This window comes from Hyaena hyaena, unplaced genomic scaffold, assembly GCF_003009895.1.
Source record: "Hyaena hyaena isolate Hyena2069 unplaced genomic scaffold, ASM300989v1 scaffold_221, whole genome shotgun sequence".
NCBI lineage: Eukaryota > Metazoa > Chordata > Mammalia > Carnivora > Hyaenidae > Hyaena > Hyaena hyaena.
In genome coordinates this window covers 360,071-376,410 of record NW_024080853.1, presented here as the reverse complement: position 1 = coordinate 376,410, position 16,340 = coordinate 360,071, and the positions used below count along the sequence as shown (strand labels likewise).

General features: G+C 34.7%; 1 protein-coding gene across 2 annotated transcripts in view; it reads right to left on the bottom strand.

The window, feature by feature from the left end:
* Positions 1 to 16,340, bottom strand: part of SENP1 (SUMO specific peptidase 1) — a 50,882-nt gene that overhangs the window by 25,908 nt on the left and 8,634 nt on the right. For both annotated transcript variants that reach the window (XM_039243118.1, XM_039243119.1), the window contains 4 exons: positions 12,206 to 12,365; positions 8,140 to 8,311; positions 1,116 to 1,219; positions 750 to 1,033 (listed from right to left, as the gene is read on the bottom strand). In XM_039243118.1, coding sequence (XP_039099049.1) covers positions 750 to 1,033; positions 1,116 to 1,219; positions 8,140 to 8,311; positions 12,206 to 12,365 — 720 coding nt within the window. The remainder of the gene's footprint in view (positions 1 to 749; positions 1,034 to 1,115; positions 1,220 to 8,139; positions 8,312 to 12,205; positions 12,366 to 16,340) is intronic.

Genomic DNA, 16,340 nt, shown 5'->3' with positions numbered 1-16,340 from the left:
ATCCCCAAGTAAAAATTTTAAGAAAGTGAGAAATATCTTAAAAAAAAAAAAAAAAAACTTAAGGAAGAAAAAGCCTTAGAGATTGATCTATCAAAAGATCCCTAATGTCTAACCACTTAACCTAAAACTTGTTTTAAGTTATATACCTAAACACATGCTATCATAAATACACATAACACACACCTAAAGAAGGGGAAAACTAAGCAAAGAAAATCATCATAGGAAACTTTAATTAATTGCAGTGCTAAGTATCTGGATTTTTGGTTACCTGAAAGTTAAGGAGAAAACTTTTTGTTTCCAAAATTTGCTGATGACCATTCTAAAATGCATAAACCTACTATACAGGTTTTCTAAGTACTGCCTGGTTAAGAACTTTTACTTCAACACTTAATTGATGTTCCAAAACTCTAGGAACTTCAGAGTACTTAATGTTCATTGAAAAGTACTAGAAACAGAGAAAGTACTGAAGTAGTTGGGATGACTGTACTCTGACTCGAGACACTGCTCAGGAAGTTAATCTTCTAAATAAAATATTGTATGAGACCATTTGCATCTCCATGCAAGAAAAAAAGTAAGTTATTTATAGGTTTAGTTTATTTGTGGTATGGCTAACTGAATTATATATATTTAAAATATTTCATATGTTAATTAAGTTACATGCACATTATAACCCTGCAATTCCCATAGATCCCATAAACAGTTAATTGGGTATTATTACTGAAAATATGGTTATATGAAACTATTTTTACCTTCCGATTGTGTATTTGAAGCTGGTAAGTTATCTGGCTGATGTAGAAGAGAGTGGTGATTTTGGGGTTGATGGAGAGGATCAGAATCTTTGGATCCAAATGCAACATCTGGGGCATATGATGATAGGGAATACACACTGTGGGACACTTGTTCCTGGGTAGTTAAAATGCTGGCAGATCCAGATGATGAAGTATCAGAGCCAATAATCTGAGCTGCACAAGAGCTTCCATTTTTAAAAAGTGGGTCTTTCAAAGTATTCTTATTGGAACTAAGACATCGGGACCTAGCAAGAGGAGAATATAGTTTCGATTTCAAATAACAAAGTATAGAATTAATTTCATTTGATATATGTTTCTGGGACTTACAGGTGTAAAGGAAAATGTGTGGTGGGTTTGGCTACAGAAAACTGTTTCCCTGTGACCATCTGTAGCAGCTGTCTGTAAATCTCTCTTTCTTCTTCTTGGACTGTCTAGAGAAAAAAAAAAGAAGAAACCTTAAACACATCCAAGAAGACAAATTTTTTTCAAAGCAGCATCTAAATTCCCAGAAGCTCTGCCAAAGTTCAGGCAGAATCCCTCAAGATAATTAAGAATTAGCATTACAGATATCTAGAAAATTATAACAGGAGTTAAATGGAATAAATATGGGATAGTATATTTTGGAAAATTATGGGGCATATATGTAAATAATAGTGCAGAGAAGCTATAGGATATGAAAGCAGAAGGCCAGTAGGCAATCACTTTTGAGTCAACTGAGTCAGTCCTAGAAACAAAACATTTGAAACAAAACATCCTCTCAATTAGGATTCCAACAAACCCCTTAATTCCTGACATCTACTTAAAAAAATCACAAGGAAGCAACCAGAATAGCCAAGATGAGAGTGGGATACCTTGCTGTTTTCTATCCTGTTCAATTTTTAACAGTATAAGCATTTTCCAGAGATGGTTTTTGTCTCAAATATTTATTCTTTTTTCCTAAACCCCAATACTAAATTTAGGGAAAAGAACACACTCCATAACATTCATTCATTCATTTATTGACTTGAATACCTACTAAGCACTAGAGATACTGCACTGAACAAAATAATATTCTTGTCCTTGTGGAGTTTATATTACAGTTAAGGGGACTGGCAAACGAGACTAGTCAAACAGTATGACAAAATTAAAGATAAGGAAACAGAAAGTGATGGAGGGGAAACATCAGGAACAGGTAAGACCCCACTAAAAAGGTGATATTTCAACAGAAACCTACATCAAGGGAAGAGGTAAGTCATAGAAATTTATAAAAGACTATTCCAGATAGCAAATACAAAGTCCCTGAAACAGGTATGTGCCTGTTGTTTTCAAGGAAAAGTAAGGTCAGTGTGAATCAGAAGAGCAGCAAGAAATGAGGTCACTTAGCAGAGAACCAGATTACATAAGGACTTTAACCATAGTAAAGCATCTATTCTATACTCATCCACAGAAACAATGGGAAGCATTCACTAAATAATATACTCTGGTACTTTAAAAAATCTTATATTCAGTTTAATATAACCACCAATCTTCATGAAATAATTTTAATACTTTGTGCCAGGGCTAGCAGCATCCTGCATTGTGACATTTCAATATGTGTAGACACATTTTGTTAAAATCAGAATGTTTTGTTAAGCAACTATCTATGTAAAGGCAAACAGACACTAAGTTTTCTCTTCTTGATCACTGTTTCCTGCATAGTAAATTTCAATTACATTGTCACTATAATGTTACTAGTCTAACAAGATTCACCTTGAACTATGAGGCATGAATACTCATTATGAAAAAGGGCTATCCTTAAATTTGAATAGATGAGTATTAAGAAAATAAGTAGAGGGGTGCCTAGGTGGCTCAGTCAATTGAGCTTCCAACTTTGGCTCAGGTCATGATCTCATGGTTTGTGGGTTCGAGCCCCATGTCGGGCTCTGTGCTGACAGCTAGCTCAGAGCCTGAAGCCTTTTCAGATTCTGTGTCTCCCTCTCTCTCTGACCCTCCCTTGCTCATGCTGTCTCTTTCTCTCTCTCTCTCGCTCTCTCTCAGAAATAAATAAAACATTAAAATTTTTTTAGAAAAAGAAAAGAAGTAGAATTGGTTGAGCATTTGGTGGAAAAATAAATTGCAGGGGGAAAAACAAATTGCAATTTTCTATATGAAGAAAATAAAACTCCATTATTTTATCCTTTATACATTAATACTGTATTTAATATAATGACAGTCCTCTTTCCTAGTGTTTGTGAAGAAACTGTCTATAGTATTGGGCAGGCACTTCAGTGACAGCACAAAAATTATAATGTAGAGAAAGACCACTAGCAGGTATACATTAATATCAATGGCCAAATCTGTAGTTTTCAGCTATTCTACTGGGGAGGCCATGAGTATCTGAGATAAATTTAAAAACTATAATTAAAATAAATGCCTTTTTATTAAAACCTAGATTTGTGATCATAAAAGTTCTTTACTTAGCCAGTTCGAAGAATGAAGCATCATTACAATTGTTGAGGTTGTAAGAGACTGACAACCAACTTCATAGTGATCTATATACAGGAAAACTGTGTTATGTGGAACTTTCATGACTGAAATTTTTCAATACTTCCCAATGTAAATTTTGACTCTACTTTCTCACTACACCAAATAAACTAATTCATAATCCACAATAAAATGGGGTTAACATGTTTTCAGGAGTGGTAAAATGGATGGTATGAAGGGAAATCAGAAGAATACCACCACCTAGGTCATGGAAATTAACTTTTTTAAAAATTATTTTTAAATTTTATTTATTTTGAGAGAGAGAGAGAGAGAGCACATGCATGTAAGTAGGGAGGGACAGAGAGAGAGGGAGAGAGAGAGGGAGAGGGGGAGAGAGAGAGAGGGAGAGGGAGAGAGAGAAAGAGAGAGAGAGAGAGAGAGAGAATCTCAAGCAGGCTCCGTACTGTCAGTACAGAGCCCAATGTGCTGAACCTGGACACTCTACCGACTGAGCCACCCAAGCACCCCTAACTCTTTAATTAATCAATCATTTTAGTTCATTTCCACTTCCTTACAGAACTAGATTTTAAAAAGCTTTGACTGCATTATCACATCATAGGAAGGAAAATAAAGCAGATAAGCTGGTGTAATAGGTTACTCTGCATACCAAGAGATGTAAAGAAACATCCTCATCCCATGAAGACTTCAAGAGCACACTGAGAACAGTGAAATAGAAAAGATCTTTGTTTGTGGTACCCTATAGACTTCAACCCTAAAAAGTTAAAAATGCTTCTCTCCTCCCTTCTATCACATAGCAAAATGGTTTCATAGAATAAATTTTTATACTTATAAATAAAACATGAAGAACCAGAGTGCCATTAAGTGACTCAACTAGATTAATTCAATGTAAGAACTGATTTTTAAAAATCAATTAAACACACACAACTCGCCCACAAATCATTTTCCCCAGTACATGTATCGTCAAAGAAAAGCTTCTGTCTAAACCTGAACAACCTCACAGTCATTAGACAACATAAAATGGATAGGAATAGATGTTCTGTATTCCAAACAATTATCTAAGGTCTCTTTAAACCTCTAAATGATAATTTAGAGGTCACAAGAATTTATCTTTTATTTAGAACCATTTCAGAAAAAGAGAAGATAGTAGAGGCAACTCTCAAAAGAACGTATGTGTAATACCTGGCTTCACCAAAATAAAATGCAAAAAGGGGAGTCACTTGAAACTTCAAACACAATTCTTTTTTGGAGCATCTGGTACTATAAAGTAAAAGAAAACATCTTTCTCCGTATATTACTTATTAAACTATTTCTACTGAGTAAGCAAATTATTAAATTAAGAGGAAAGGAAGTAATAATAGGTAACATGTTAAAATAAAAGAAGCTGGATAATACGTGTTAAACCTAATAAAGGACCAAGGAAAGTCTCAAATATCATAAAGGTAATTAAAGTGTTGGGTTCTATTTTGAAAATATGTGCCAGATTCTTGTATTTAGATGCTTCTGTAAGAGGCTGTATCAAAGAACTGAACTGTCTATAAAATTATAAAAATTTAACAGAGAACACAAAATAAATTTTAGGAAACTAACACAACTTTTTATTACAAATTACTCAAAAAACTTCATAAATATTCCAATTTTGATTATGTTTAAAGTAAAAGCTTTATACTATATAAATCTCAACTATCAAAGTATATAATTTAAGGGGCGTCTGGGTGGCTTAGTTGGTTGAGCGTCCGACTTTCGCTTAGGTCATGATCTCACGGTTCGTGGGTTCGAGCCCCGCGTCGGGCTCTGTGCTGACTGCCAGCTCAGAGCCTGGAGCCTGTTTCAGTCTGTGACTCCCTCTCTCTCTGACCCTCCACTGCTCACTCTCTCTCTCCAGAAATAAATAAAAAAAAACTTTAAAAAAAAAACTTAAAAAAAAAAAGTATATAATTTAACAACCTTCTGTTTTTAAGTCCAAAATTCTTGGTTATAACAAAATTGTAGAGGCACCTGGGTGGCTCAGTCAGTTAAGTGTCCGACTCTCGAGTTCAGCTCAGGTCACAATCTCACGATTCATGGGTTCGAGCCCCACATCTGGTACATCTAGTACACAGCCTGCCTGGGACTCAATCTTCCTCTCTCTCTACCCCTTCTCTGCTCTCTCTCAAAAAATAAACATATTTTTAAAAGCTTTAAAAAATCCAGAATTGTAAAGTGTTTCAGATTTTTTTATGAATAAAAACATCAGTGTTGTCCATTAAGGAAATCCAACATCTTAAAAGGTTTGTCAAGATGTTGCAGAGAAGGATGTCTGGAAGCAACATACCAGTGAAAGGAAACTATATGTGTTTTTACCATTTTACATTTTTATTGTCCGTAGTATTTTCTCTTTCCCAAACAGAAATTCATATCCTCTAAACAATGTTAACAGAACTCTCAGTTAAAACGGAAGTACTCTACACTGTCCAGTATGGTAGCCACTAGCAATATGTGAGTACTTGAAATGCAGCTAGTATGACTGAGAAACTAAATTTTCACTTATATTTGTATATATTTATATTACATATATAAATTATAATTTAATCTGAATTTCAGTAGTGCATATGGCTAGTGGTTACCCTATTCATACAGTTCTTTAATGATATCCTTGAATAAGCCATCAGCCAAGTGGCGGTCTAGTCATTACTAACATATTTCCAAATTCTTCTTTATGTATTCTTTTTAATTAATTTTTTTAATGTTTTATTTATTTCTGAGAGAGAGACAGCGTGAGCAGGGGAGGGTCAGAGAGAGACAGAGACACAGAATCCCAAACAGGCTCCAGACTCTGAGCTGTCAGCACAGAGCCCAACATGGAGCTTGAACCCACGAACCGTGAGATCATGACCTGAGCCAAAGTCAGATGCTTAACCGACTGAGCCACCCAGGCACCCCTATGTATTCTTTTTAAACTCCTACTATAAGACTGAACAGTTCAGTGGTTAATATCATGTTAATTTCATAGATGGCTTTATATTCCTGAAGGTAATAAATAAATCCAGCAGTAAGATTAACATAGAATTTTCCTTTCTTAATATAAGCAGCTGCATCTCCCTTGGTAATCGCAACATTTCCATGGAAGATGATTTTTCCTTCAGTTTGTAAGCTCCATCAGTAAATTCTTTATTCCCAAGGGAAGAAAAAGAATTGTATTTTAATCTAGATTATCTGTACTATCCAAGATTAAATATCTGAATAATCTGTTGATACTGTGATTTAATAGAATTTGTTCCAATATTTTTATCTTATTCATATTATATGGGTAATTCCATATTCCTGTACTACAAGTGACTCGATTTTCATACCAGAATATAGACCTAAAAACAACTGAGACAAAATTTTTTGCATCTCGTTTCACAGAATAAATTCAATCCTTGGCATCCTGACACTGTAGAAGGAAGAGAAACTCCACCTTCATGTCCTCCACTGGCTCAGCCTGGACACTGGCCTAGAGGGTTGGTTGGAAGGATAAAATTATTCACCTAGCCCAAGTCCTCAGGCTGGAGGTAGAGGTGAAAGGAGGAAGGGCTGAGCGGTCCAAAGGACTGGTTAGCTGTGGGTGAATGGTGGGATTATAATGAAAACAGATAGTCTTAAGGATCCTAGTGATCTCAGAAGCAGCCACATGGGGCAGGGGAGGGCTGGGAGGCCAGTATCCAGCTGCCATGCTCAACAAGTCTCTCTGTACCTCATAGGCTGCCTATGACCCAGCACAAGCACAACCCCAGTAATTAAAAAATATGATTCATGTATGTAATAACTAATACATACATCATGGTACTAAATTCAATAGTACAAAAGTGAAAAATAAATCTCACTCTTGTGTTGCTCAGCTCTTATCACCAAAGGCAACTGCTGCCTGTTTCTTATCTATCCTTTCCCTACTAAATATGACTTACTAGTTCTGCCACCCTCTGCTTGAATATTTTAGATTCAATACAAACTTAAAGCCAAAAAATGCACAGCATTTTTACTAACCATGTCACAAATAATCAAGTTTTGCCACTTAAACGAGATTCATTAACAAACTAATTATTTAGCACATAATGTTGTATTCTTGACTCCCCAGTCTGTAAGCTCCAATGGGCTGGAACTGTACCAATGTGTAACACCATGCATACCAGACTAGACTCGAGAAGACCTGGGTTGTAGGCTGACCATTTACTAACTGTGTTGCCTCTGACCCTTACTCTCCTAATGTGTAAAATGTGGCTATCACTTCCTCTCTATTTCCCAGGATTAAAATGATTCAACACAGTAATACGGTATTTAACAGGTACAAGCACATTTCCTACCACATAAATTATATGCTATACAATATTTACAGAATTGAATTTTTCCTTTAGGCTTACTGAATGCATATAACAATGAAAGTGTCAACAAAACATCTTTATTTTGGGGAATATCTATGATCTCAAAGATCTTCTTACTCATAATGAAGGGCTTGTAAATTATTTAGCTGGCTTCTTGATTTTCCTTTTATACTGAGGGAAAATTGTCCTAATAAGAAATAAGGGCAGGTATTTTATCAAACCCAGCAGGGTTAACAGTTTTGCCATATGAAACAACAGTTAAGAAAGGATCCAAAAAAGAGAAAACAGAAATAGTTTGATGTATGAGAACTCATTTAGAAATTACTGAAATTTAAATCTGCTGCCCAAGAGGAACAGAGACAATGGTAAGAAAAATAATGAAGTCCTGATAAAATCTCTAATTACTTTAGCACAGATGATGGCACTCAAAAAATTAAGAAACAAAAAGCAGAGAAAGGAATGGTGAGTAAACATCTGAATCAGAAGAGCAAACGGCTGAATACAAGGAAAGAGTCTAACCTTTAGCAGCGTTTGTTGCAGGTTTTCCTTACCTCTTCTGCTGTACTAACATGTCGCCTCTGAGTTTTCTTGGGGCTCAAGAGGTTTCGGCGACATGAACCACTCCAAGATGGACTTGGAACAGGCTTAATAGGAAAAGATTTTTCGTATGCAGACACATGGCAGTGATAGTTTGACTTTCCTGTAAAAGTGTTTGATAATCCACTAAAAAAAAAAAAAATTTTGTAAGAAAAAACAGCAAGAAAATCCAACTTAATGATTTTCACTTTCAAGAAATACCAAAAAGAAAACGTCAACAGGTAGAATGATGGATGTACTATTTGAGGGACATAGACAAGAAATAATGCATGCGTTGCTGCATCAAGTTCTGCTACTTAAGAAGTCCTAGATTCCCACACTACATAATTATCAAATGTCTAAAACTGCATTTCTTAACTTTACAGTTCCTTTGGTCAGGAACTGTATGGTTATGACAAAAAGTGTATCAGGTTAGACTTTTCCAGAAAACTTGGGTTCTACATATCTTACACTTTCTATTTAGCTGCTGCAGCCTCCTCCCTCAAGCCCTTTGTAGGGAATTATTTATGCAAAGATGGATAAAGCTAAAGCCTCTCAAAGAAGCTTTTAAACTCAATTTTAAAATTTCCTAAAAAACCAACAGAGGGCTCCCATCCTTCATTAAAAACAACCAGAAGGCTTTCTTTTAGGCTGTATCGCTCTCTGCCAATTCTCCTTCTGGCCTATTTACCTCCTCTGAAGGAGAATTTTGTTTTTGTTTCTTTAAACTGTTTGTGCTCCCAAATAAAGGAAAAAACTGGCAGGAAAAATGTTTTTGTGAACTTAAAGCTCAGTTTTATCTCTAAGATTTGATTAATATCTTAAAGTTTTTTCTATGTGATCTTTTTCATCTATTATTACCCAGCAAGTATAAGGTACTTGCTCTTAGCATACTGAATTTTCTTTTCCTTTTTTTTTTTTTTTGCTGAGGATGCAGAATACACAGCTGACTAAACTGAATTCAATGAAAACAACTCTTTAAATCAGTACAATTAGTCTGGATTCAAATGAAATCAGACTACAACTAAAGAAAATAAAAAAGCACTTACATGTTCTCTCAAAAGGAAAAAAAGAAACAAGTCAAGAAACAGCCTCTTAATTATACAGAACAAACAGATGCTTATCTTAGGGGAGGTGGTGGGGGAATGGGTGAAATAGGTAATGGGGATTAAGGAATGCACTCCTGATGAGCACTGGATGCTGTATGGAAGTGCTGAATCACTATACTGTATGCCTGAAACTGACATAACACTATATGTCAACTGGAATTAAAAACTTAAAAAAAAAAAAGCACTTACATGCTCTGCTTTTAACTCTTCAAATTATAATGGTTTCTATGTGTGTTAGAGTGTGGGAAAGGAACAAGGACTCAGAATTTTGGGAACAGGCTTATTTCTTTAGGAAGAGTAGATGTAGCTACAAAAAAGGACGATATAATTTGCTTGGTGAAGATATAATGAATTCCCCACAATGTCTTCTTTATTGATGCTTCCTAAAGGGTGTGTGTGTTTAATGCAAAAGCTTTTTTTCCAAACAAACAAACAAACAAAAAAAACAGTGGGAGGGCATCTTGCAATGCCAGAAAGCAAGGATGCTTCCAACAATTAATGAGGTTGGGCAAGACACAGCAGTTAGCTTGAAAGAACTCCCACTGGATAGAGCTGTGAGAATGTGAACATTACAAGAATAATGATGGTAGCAGACTGAAACACACTGAACCTATAATGACCTTAAAAAGAAAAGAAAAATTCCTCTCAACCACAAAAAGTAGCTATTAAAAAAAACACAAAACTCACACTGAAAATTGGTAATGGAAAAGATCTAATCATATATCCTGTCTTCCCAGTAGATATATCTTAGAGTAACCAAACAACCATATCTACTGAGGAAAAAAAGCTCTCCTTCATAGCAGAGTGACAATAAGTATAGAAGAAATAATAACATTGGAAAAGTATTATTTCATTAAGTCTAATAAAATTATTATCAAGTCAAAGAAGGTCAAAAGATACAAACTTCTGAGTTCTAAAATAAGTAAGTCTTGGGGATGTAACATACAGCCTGGTGACTATAATTAATAATACCGTATAGCATATTTAAAAGTTGTTTAGAGTAGGTCTTAAAAGTTCTTATCATAAGAAAAAATAATTTTTTAACAATGTATGGTGATAAATGTTAAGTAGACTTACTATGATGATCACTTTGCAATAAATACAATTACTGAATCATTATGTTTATATACCTGAAATTAATGGAATATGTCAATTATACCTCAATTTTTAAAAATTATCAGGTAATGGTTATCAATTGACATGAATAACTATTAGGCTGATGTAAAACTAGTCATTGATATAAACACCAAAGTAACATCATTTACATCAATTATATTCTAATCACAAGGGAGGAAAAACCTAACTGTACAAAAGGACCAGATTGTTATCTTCCTAATCCAGAAGTCAATCGAGTATCACTAATGACAGGAGAACCAGATTTAAAGTTTTTCTATGTGATATAACACATCACCAGCTTTTATTGAAGACAAAAATCTAATTTACAAAAAAATACAGAGGATAGATGACAAAATAATAAGGAAGAAACCTGTTGAATCCAAAGAGTGGAACATTATGTATAAAAGTCACGTCATAAGAAAAAAGAGGCTGTTCTAGATTGTAAGAGACTTAAAGGCAATAACCACGGGATACAATCCTAGATTATATACTGGTTTGGACAAACTAGCCATAAAGGATATTTTGAGTCAATTAGTAAAACTTAAGTACAATTTAGTGTATAAGACAAAATTTACTAAATGGAAAAGATGTAATTGACTTAAAAAGCAGATTAAGAGATGCACAGTATGAATTCATGTTTGAAAAAATGTGTATAAATGCAGAGGAAAACATCTGGAAGGAAATGTGCTAAGATACTACAGAGGTGATCTCTAACTGGTGGAAACATGATGTTTTTATTTTTCATTTTTACCTATCTGCATTTTCTGATTTTTTACAAAGCAAATGTACTCGTTTCTATAATAATGTTATTTTTTTAAAATAACAGTATAGCCTTACTGAGTAAAAAAAGCAACTTGCCAAATGATACATACGGAAAATCTTTAATGAAGACAAAATAACATTATACATTTCATAGCACACATGCATATATCTCATGCTATATAAGAGCAAAAGATTAACAAACATAGGGAAAGGTTTGAAAGGAAATATACCAAGGGGAGGGGAATAAGATTGTAAGGAATAAGATTGTGGTCAAGGAATCTTCAGTTTTACTGACAATGTTTTAATTTTTACAGTGTGAATGTATTAATGAATTCTTGTGTAACTAAAAAAAAAAAATGAGTAGGGAAGACTAGCCTTGAGAGTACTGACATGTTTCCAGAGTCCATGTGCTGATAATCATAAAGTAAAAGCCATCTCATTTGTTTCTATCAACACCAGAAAGCTTAGTTTTGACTAAACAGGAAATTAAATGATCCCACATTCCTAAAATCCATCACCAGAGTAAAATTTAATAAGTCATAAATACTATTTTAAAAAAGAAGTATTTTACTAATAAAGTTCTTGAGGGAAAACTTTGTAAGCCAAACTTCATCTGTCTTTAATACTGTGTATAAGCTTAGTGAGGAAATAGGTAGTGCTTGTGAAATTGGGCTGAAAAGGATAAAGCTCTAAGGCCATGAGATGCAGAACTTCTCTGGTTTAAGCCAAGTCTCTGCTCATGTGAAAACCTATAAAAACACGCTGATTTCTTCGCTACTGAAGTTGTAGATATTGAACGATTTCCACATTAAGATTCATATGCACCAAGATTTCTCTCAAAACTCTCCTCAAATAAGCAGTTTTGGTTGTCACCAAAATTCAGCACCAAGTAAATTAAAAGTTGAAAATTTAAAATGGATTTGTCCATATTTTCGTGGCTTAAAGTCCAGAAATGGTGTTACTCTTTTAAAATGCCAATGTTAACATCTATCTTATGGCCATTTTCTCTTATACCAGAGGAAAGACTTCTAAACTAAGCAGCCAGAATACCTACCTTGAGGTCTTTCGGGTTTCGAGGTAAAGACTTCGGCTGTTTCTTGATTTTTGTAAAGTTGAACCTGATGCTGGAGTGGAATTTCTCCACTGGCCATTTGCACTCTGGCCAAAGGTTCTTAGATCTCCTGAGCCAAGAAAACTGTCTGAGGAAGGGTTGTCTAAAAGAATAAAAGTTTGAATAATTAGACAAATACCTACAGTAGTAGTTTTCAATATGACTGCAACCATGTCCAACATTGTATTCCAAAGTAATGTGGCATAGTACCATGTCTCTCATGGAAGAAAGATCCCAGTCTCAACTGCCAGTAAAGTCTGCAGTAAGGGAACTTCTACAAACTATAATTGATTCAGCCATACTAACCTGAAAATTGATGAAGGAGCTGAATCCTGCCACAGCCATGTGCCTTATCTGCATCAATGTGACTCCGTGGTGTCCACCAAAAGTCAACATTTTACCCCAACTATATCTTGCAAGCACTCCCAGGCCTGGGCCTGAAAGAAGGTAGGCCAGACCAGTAAGAAAGCAGGTGGAGGGCCAAGGAGAATTGTAATTCAAATGAACAACAGTTATTGCTTAATAAGCAGCTGGTGTCACTTTGTTTTTAATTACCATGTTCACAACTCAGGGGCTCTCTCTAAGAGCAGAGATAACCTCATTGCTGCTTATTCTGGCTGGCTTATGGCAGGAATGACCCATCATATGCATCTGGTTCTGGTATGATAATCTTCAGTCACTTAATGTCATAATCATCAGACATATCAATACTCCCTCCAATGCTTGTTTTTGCAATCCTAAGAAGGATTATATTAGAATCTTCTGACTTGTGGCTTACAAGCTGGGGTAAGAAAAGTTTCTTGAAATTTCAACTAGGACTAGAACAATTTCTAAACCCACCACTCCCTATCAGCAGGATCAGACAATTTAAAACAGCACCTTCAAAATAACTTCAGATATTAGGTTATGAAACTCTGAAGAACACCAGGGGAAAAATGAGAATGATAATTCTCTACTTCCTGAATTTTTGCCTAATGCTGACATCGTTTTGAAGATTTTTTTTCAAAGTGGATTACCACAGAATTCTGCATAATATTATGTTATTTCAAATATTTAATGTAGCTCTTGAGATCATATCCAAAAAATAGGGCAGCTGACAAAAATAAGTTTTGTATTGTGGGGTTTTTTTTAGGGCCAGGATTATGAGGATTTAGGATAAATAAGATAGGAAAAAAAGCTGTGGTCAGGGGTGGTGTTAGCACCAGTTGATTCACCAGTGGATGAACCTAATCTAATAATGAAATTTACTTTCAAAATGAATTATAACCTTTTACCTTTGTAATCAGTATCTGTACTTATAACATCTCTTACTATTACTTTAAGGAAAGAAACAGAAGACTAATAAAAATGAGTATCATTAAAGGACCAGAACATTTTTATCTTTAAATGCAAAGTAATAACAGTAGAAATCTGTCTCTCACACCTTTTTGCTGAAATATGATTAGGGAATTATCTAACTAGAGATGTCTACTTAAGGATTAAGTCTAGCAAAAAATGCAAAATTACCCTGACAAGTGTGAAATTTGAGACTAAGGAGAAGCCAGAGTAGCCTCCTCAGTGGCATTTGACAAAAGCTTCGGCTTTCAAATGCAAGGGAAAAGCACAGGATTGGGCAGTCCGTTTAACCAGAACAAGGTGGTTCTATCCCTACTCAATGAAAGCAATGAACAGTCCAGTACTGCTGATGTAATCAAGCAGAGATAGAGAGGAACCAACATGGGGCTGGAAGACACTTTTTTTAGTGATGGTTTAACCTGGTATTCTGTCACTGTTAAGAGATCAGATTGCAAACACTACAATTAAGATTATTTTTTATGTGCACATATACACACAAAACTGTAACAAAATACACCAGAAATTTAATTTGGGTTGTGTTCCAATAACAGAATGATGGGTATTTTTCTACCTTATGAATTTTCTACAAGGACAAGGCAATCCTTTAATGGATAAAATGAAATAAACTTTTATATTTTAAAAAATGTAAGTCAGGCAATCACTAACATGAAAGTAATCATGATCAGTTGCTCTTGTTAACTTTCAGGTTTATTTATTTAGTTATTATAAATAGCAAGATGCTTTAAATCATCTACTAAATGCCAGTTTGACAACCTAATTTAACATATTTTCCAAGCTAAGACGTTGATAACGACTCTAAGCATAAGCAAAATAATTTTTCATCCTTATCTACTTTTCTTTGTTTAGGGTTTAAAATGTTTTAATTTTCTTTTAAATTGTGTTCTTAATAAAATCAAGAGATCTTGAAGTCTGACTAGCATTAAGTATTGAAGTGAAAGATTTGCATTTTCTCTGCTTTCTAAAAAAGCTTTTTTTAATCAATGTTTTTAAATAGGTTAATCATGAGTGGATCAAGGAGCTGATTTTTTAAAAGCTTGATATAGAGAGGCAGAGCCAGTAAAGCAGTAAAGTTCTAGATTCTAAAGTTTTAGGGCTTTCCCATGTTTGTTTTCACCTTGACGGAAAAGAGAATAGCAAGAGAGGAGACAAACACCAAGAGAGTCAGAATGAGAAGACTAAAGCAGGTAAATGGGATACCCACATCTAGTCCAATCAAGCAGTGAAGCTCAAGGTGACTGACTAAAGAAATCAATGTGAGGATTATCGGAACAGAACACATACAAGAGATAGTAGAGACAAAATTCTGCAGGATTTAAAATCAATTGGAATGAGTGTGGCAAAGGAACGACATTAAGAAAAGTACATGGTAAAAAGTAGATTTGAAGATTTTGTTATAAGAAAAAAGTATATCAACCCTTAGCCTCCACTGATTTAAAATTCTGATTGTCAGAGAGCAACTCTGGAAGTCTAGGACATGCCATACCTTTGTTTGGACAGGGATTAGATGAAATTTGGTAGGCACAAATCTGAATCCTCTGCTTCAGGCTGTAATTTAGAGAATGAATCTAATAGTTCAGCATCCCCAACAACAATATGGTTGTTATTCGTTATTCATCATGTATACAGTAACTATTACGAAGTTTTTTTTGCTTTCTCTTAAAAAAAAAAAATGGCCTTCGAGTGAGAGACAAAACCTCAGTGTAAGATTTTGATATGAGGATCAATTTACAGTATGAGGACAAACAGGAAAAATCTAACTCTCAAGAATCATGTGACTGAGTAGAAAGGCAAGAATCTGGTCAAATATCACCAAAGTCAAGAACATGAGGATTTGAGATGATCTCAGATACATCCTTCATGAATATTAAGGGTCTAATGAAATTTAAATGGAAAAAGGCTATACAGGGGTGCTTGGGTGACTTAGTCGGTTAAGCTTCCAACTTCAGCTCAGGTCATGATCTCACGGTTCATGGGGTTGAGCCCTACATTGGGCTCTGTGCTGACAGCTCAGAGCCTGGAGCTGGCTTCAGATTGTGTGTGTGTCTCTCTCTGCCCCTCCCCTGCTTGTGCTCTGTCTCTGTCTCTCAAAATTAAAGGTTAAAAAATTTAGAAAAAGAAGAAGAAAGCAAGCTATACAATACAGATGTTTTTAAGTCATATTATTTACAACAGCTAAGAATAGTGAGTGTGAGGGGACCTAAACTACAGGGAAAATAATGAAGCAAATGAAGGCATGGGCCCATTATCCTAACTCACAGCCCGTTGGGTCCTACTACATTTCTGAATTTAAAATTTTTGGAATTTTAGAAAGATAGCCTGGCATATACTTTATAACATTACAAGGTATAATCTGAAGCTGCACCCTGTAATCAAACATATTGACAGATCTTCAGTGAAATGTGTGGTGATATATTTGTAGTGAAATAAACACTCATATTTACAGATAAATAAAAGACAAATATAGATAGCTCATGTCAATTCATATATGTTTTGCCAAGGAATTAATTCAGGTCAGGTCAGTTTTGATGCCAAATGAATTAATAAAATAATTTTTGGTTTTAAGAGCTTTTTGGATTTTGGAATTGCACATAAAAGCACTGTGAATGTGCGTATTAGTTCCATGGATTATTAGAAATCAAAAAGGTAGATACAAAGAATAACATGTAAACAACTGGAAAAGTAAAAATAAAAATATATGTGCTAAAAAAAGATTATATGTATT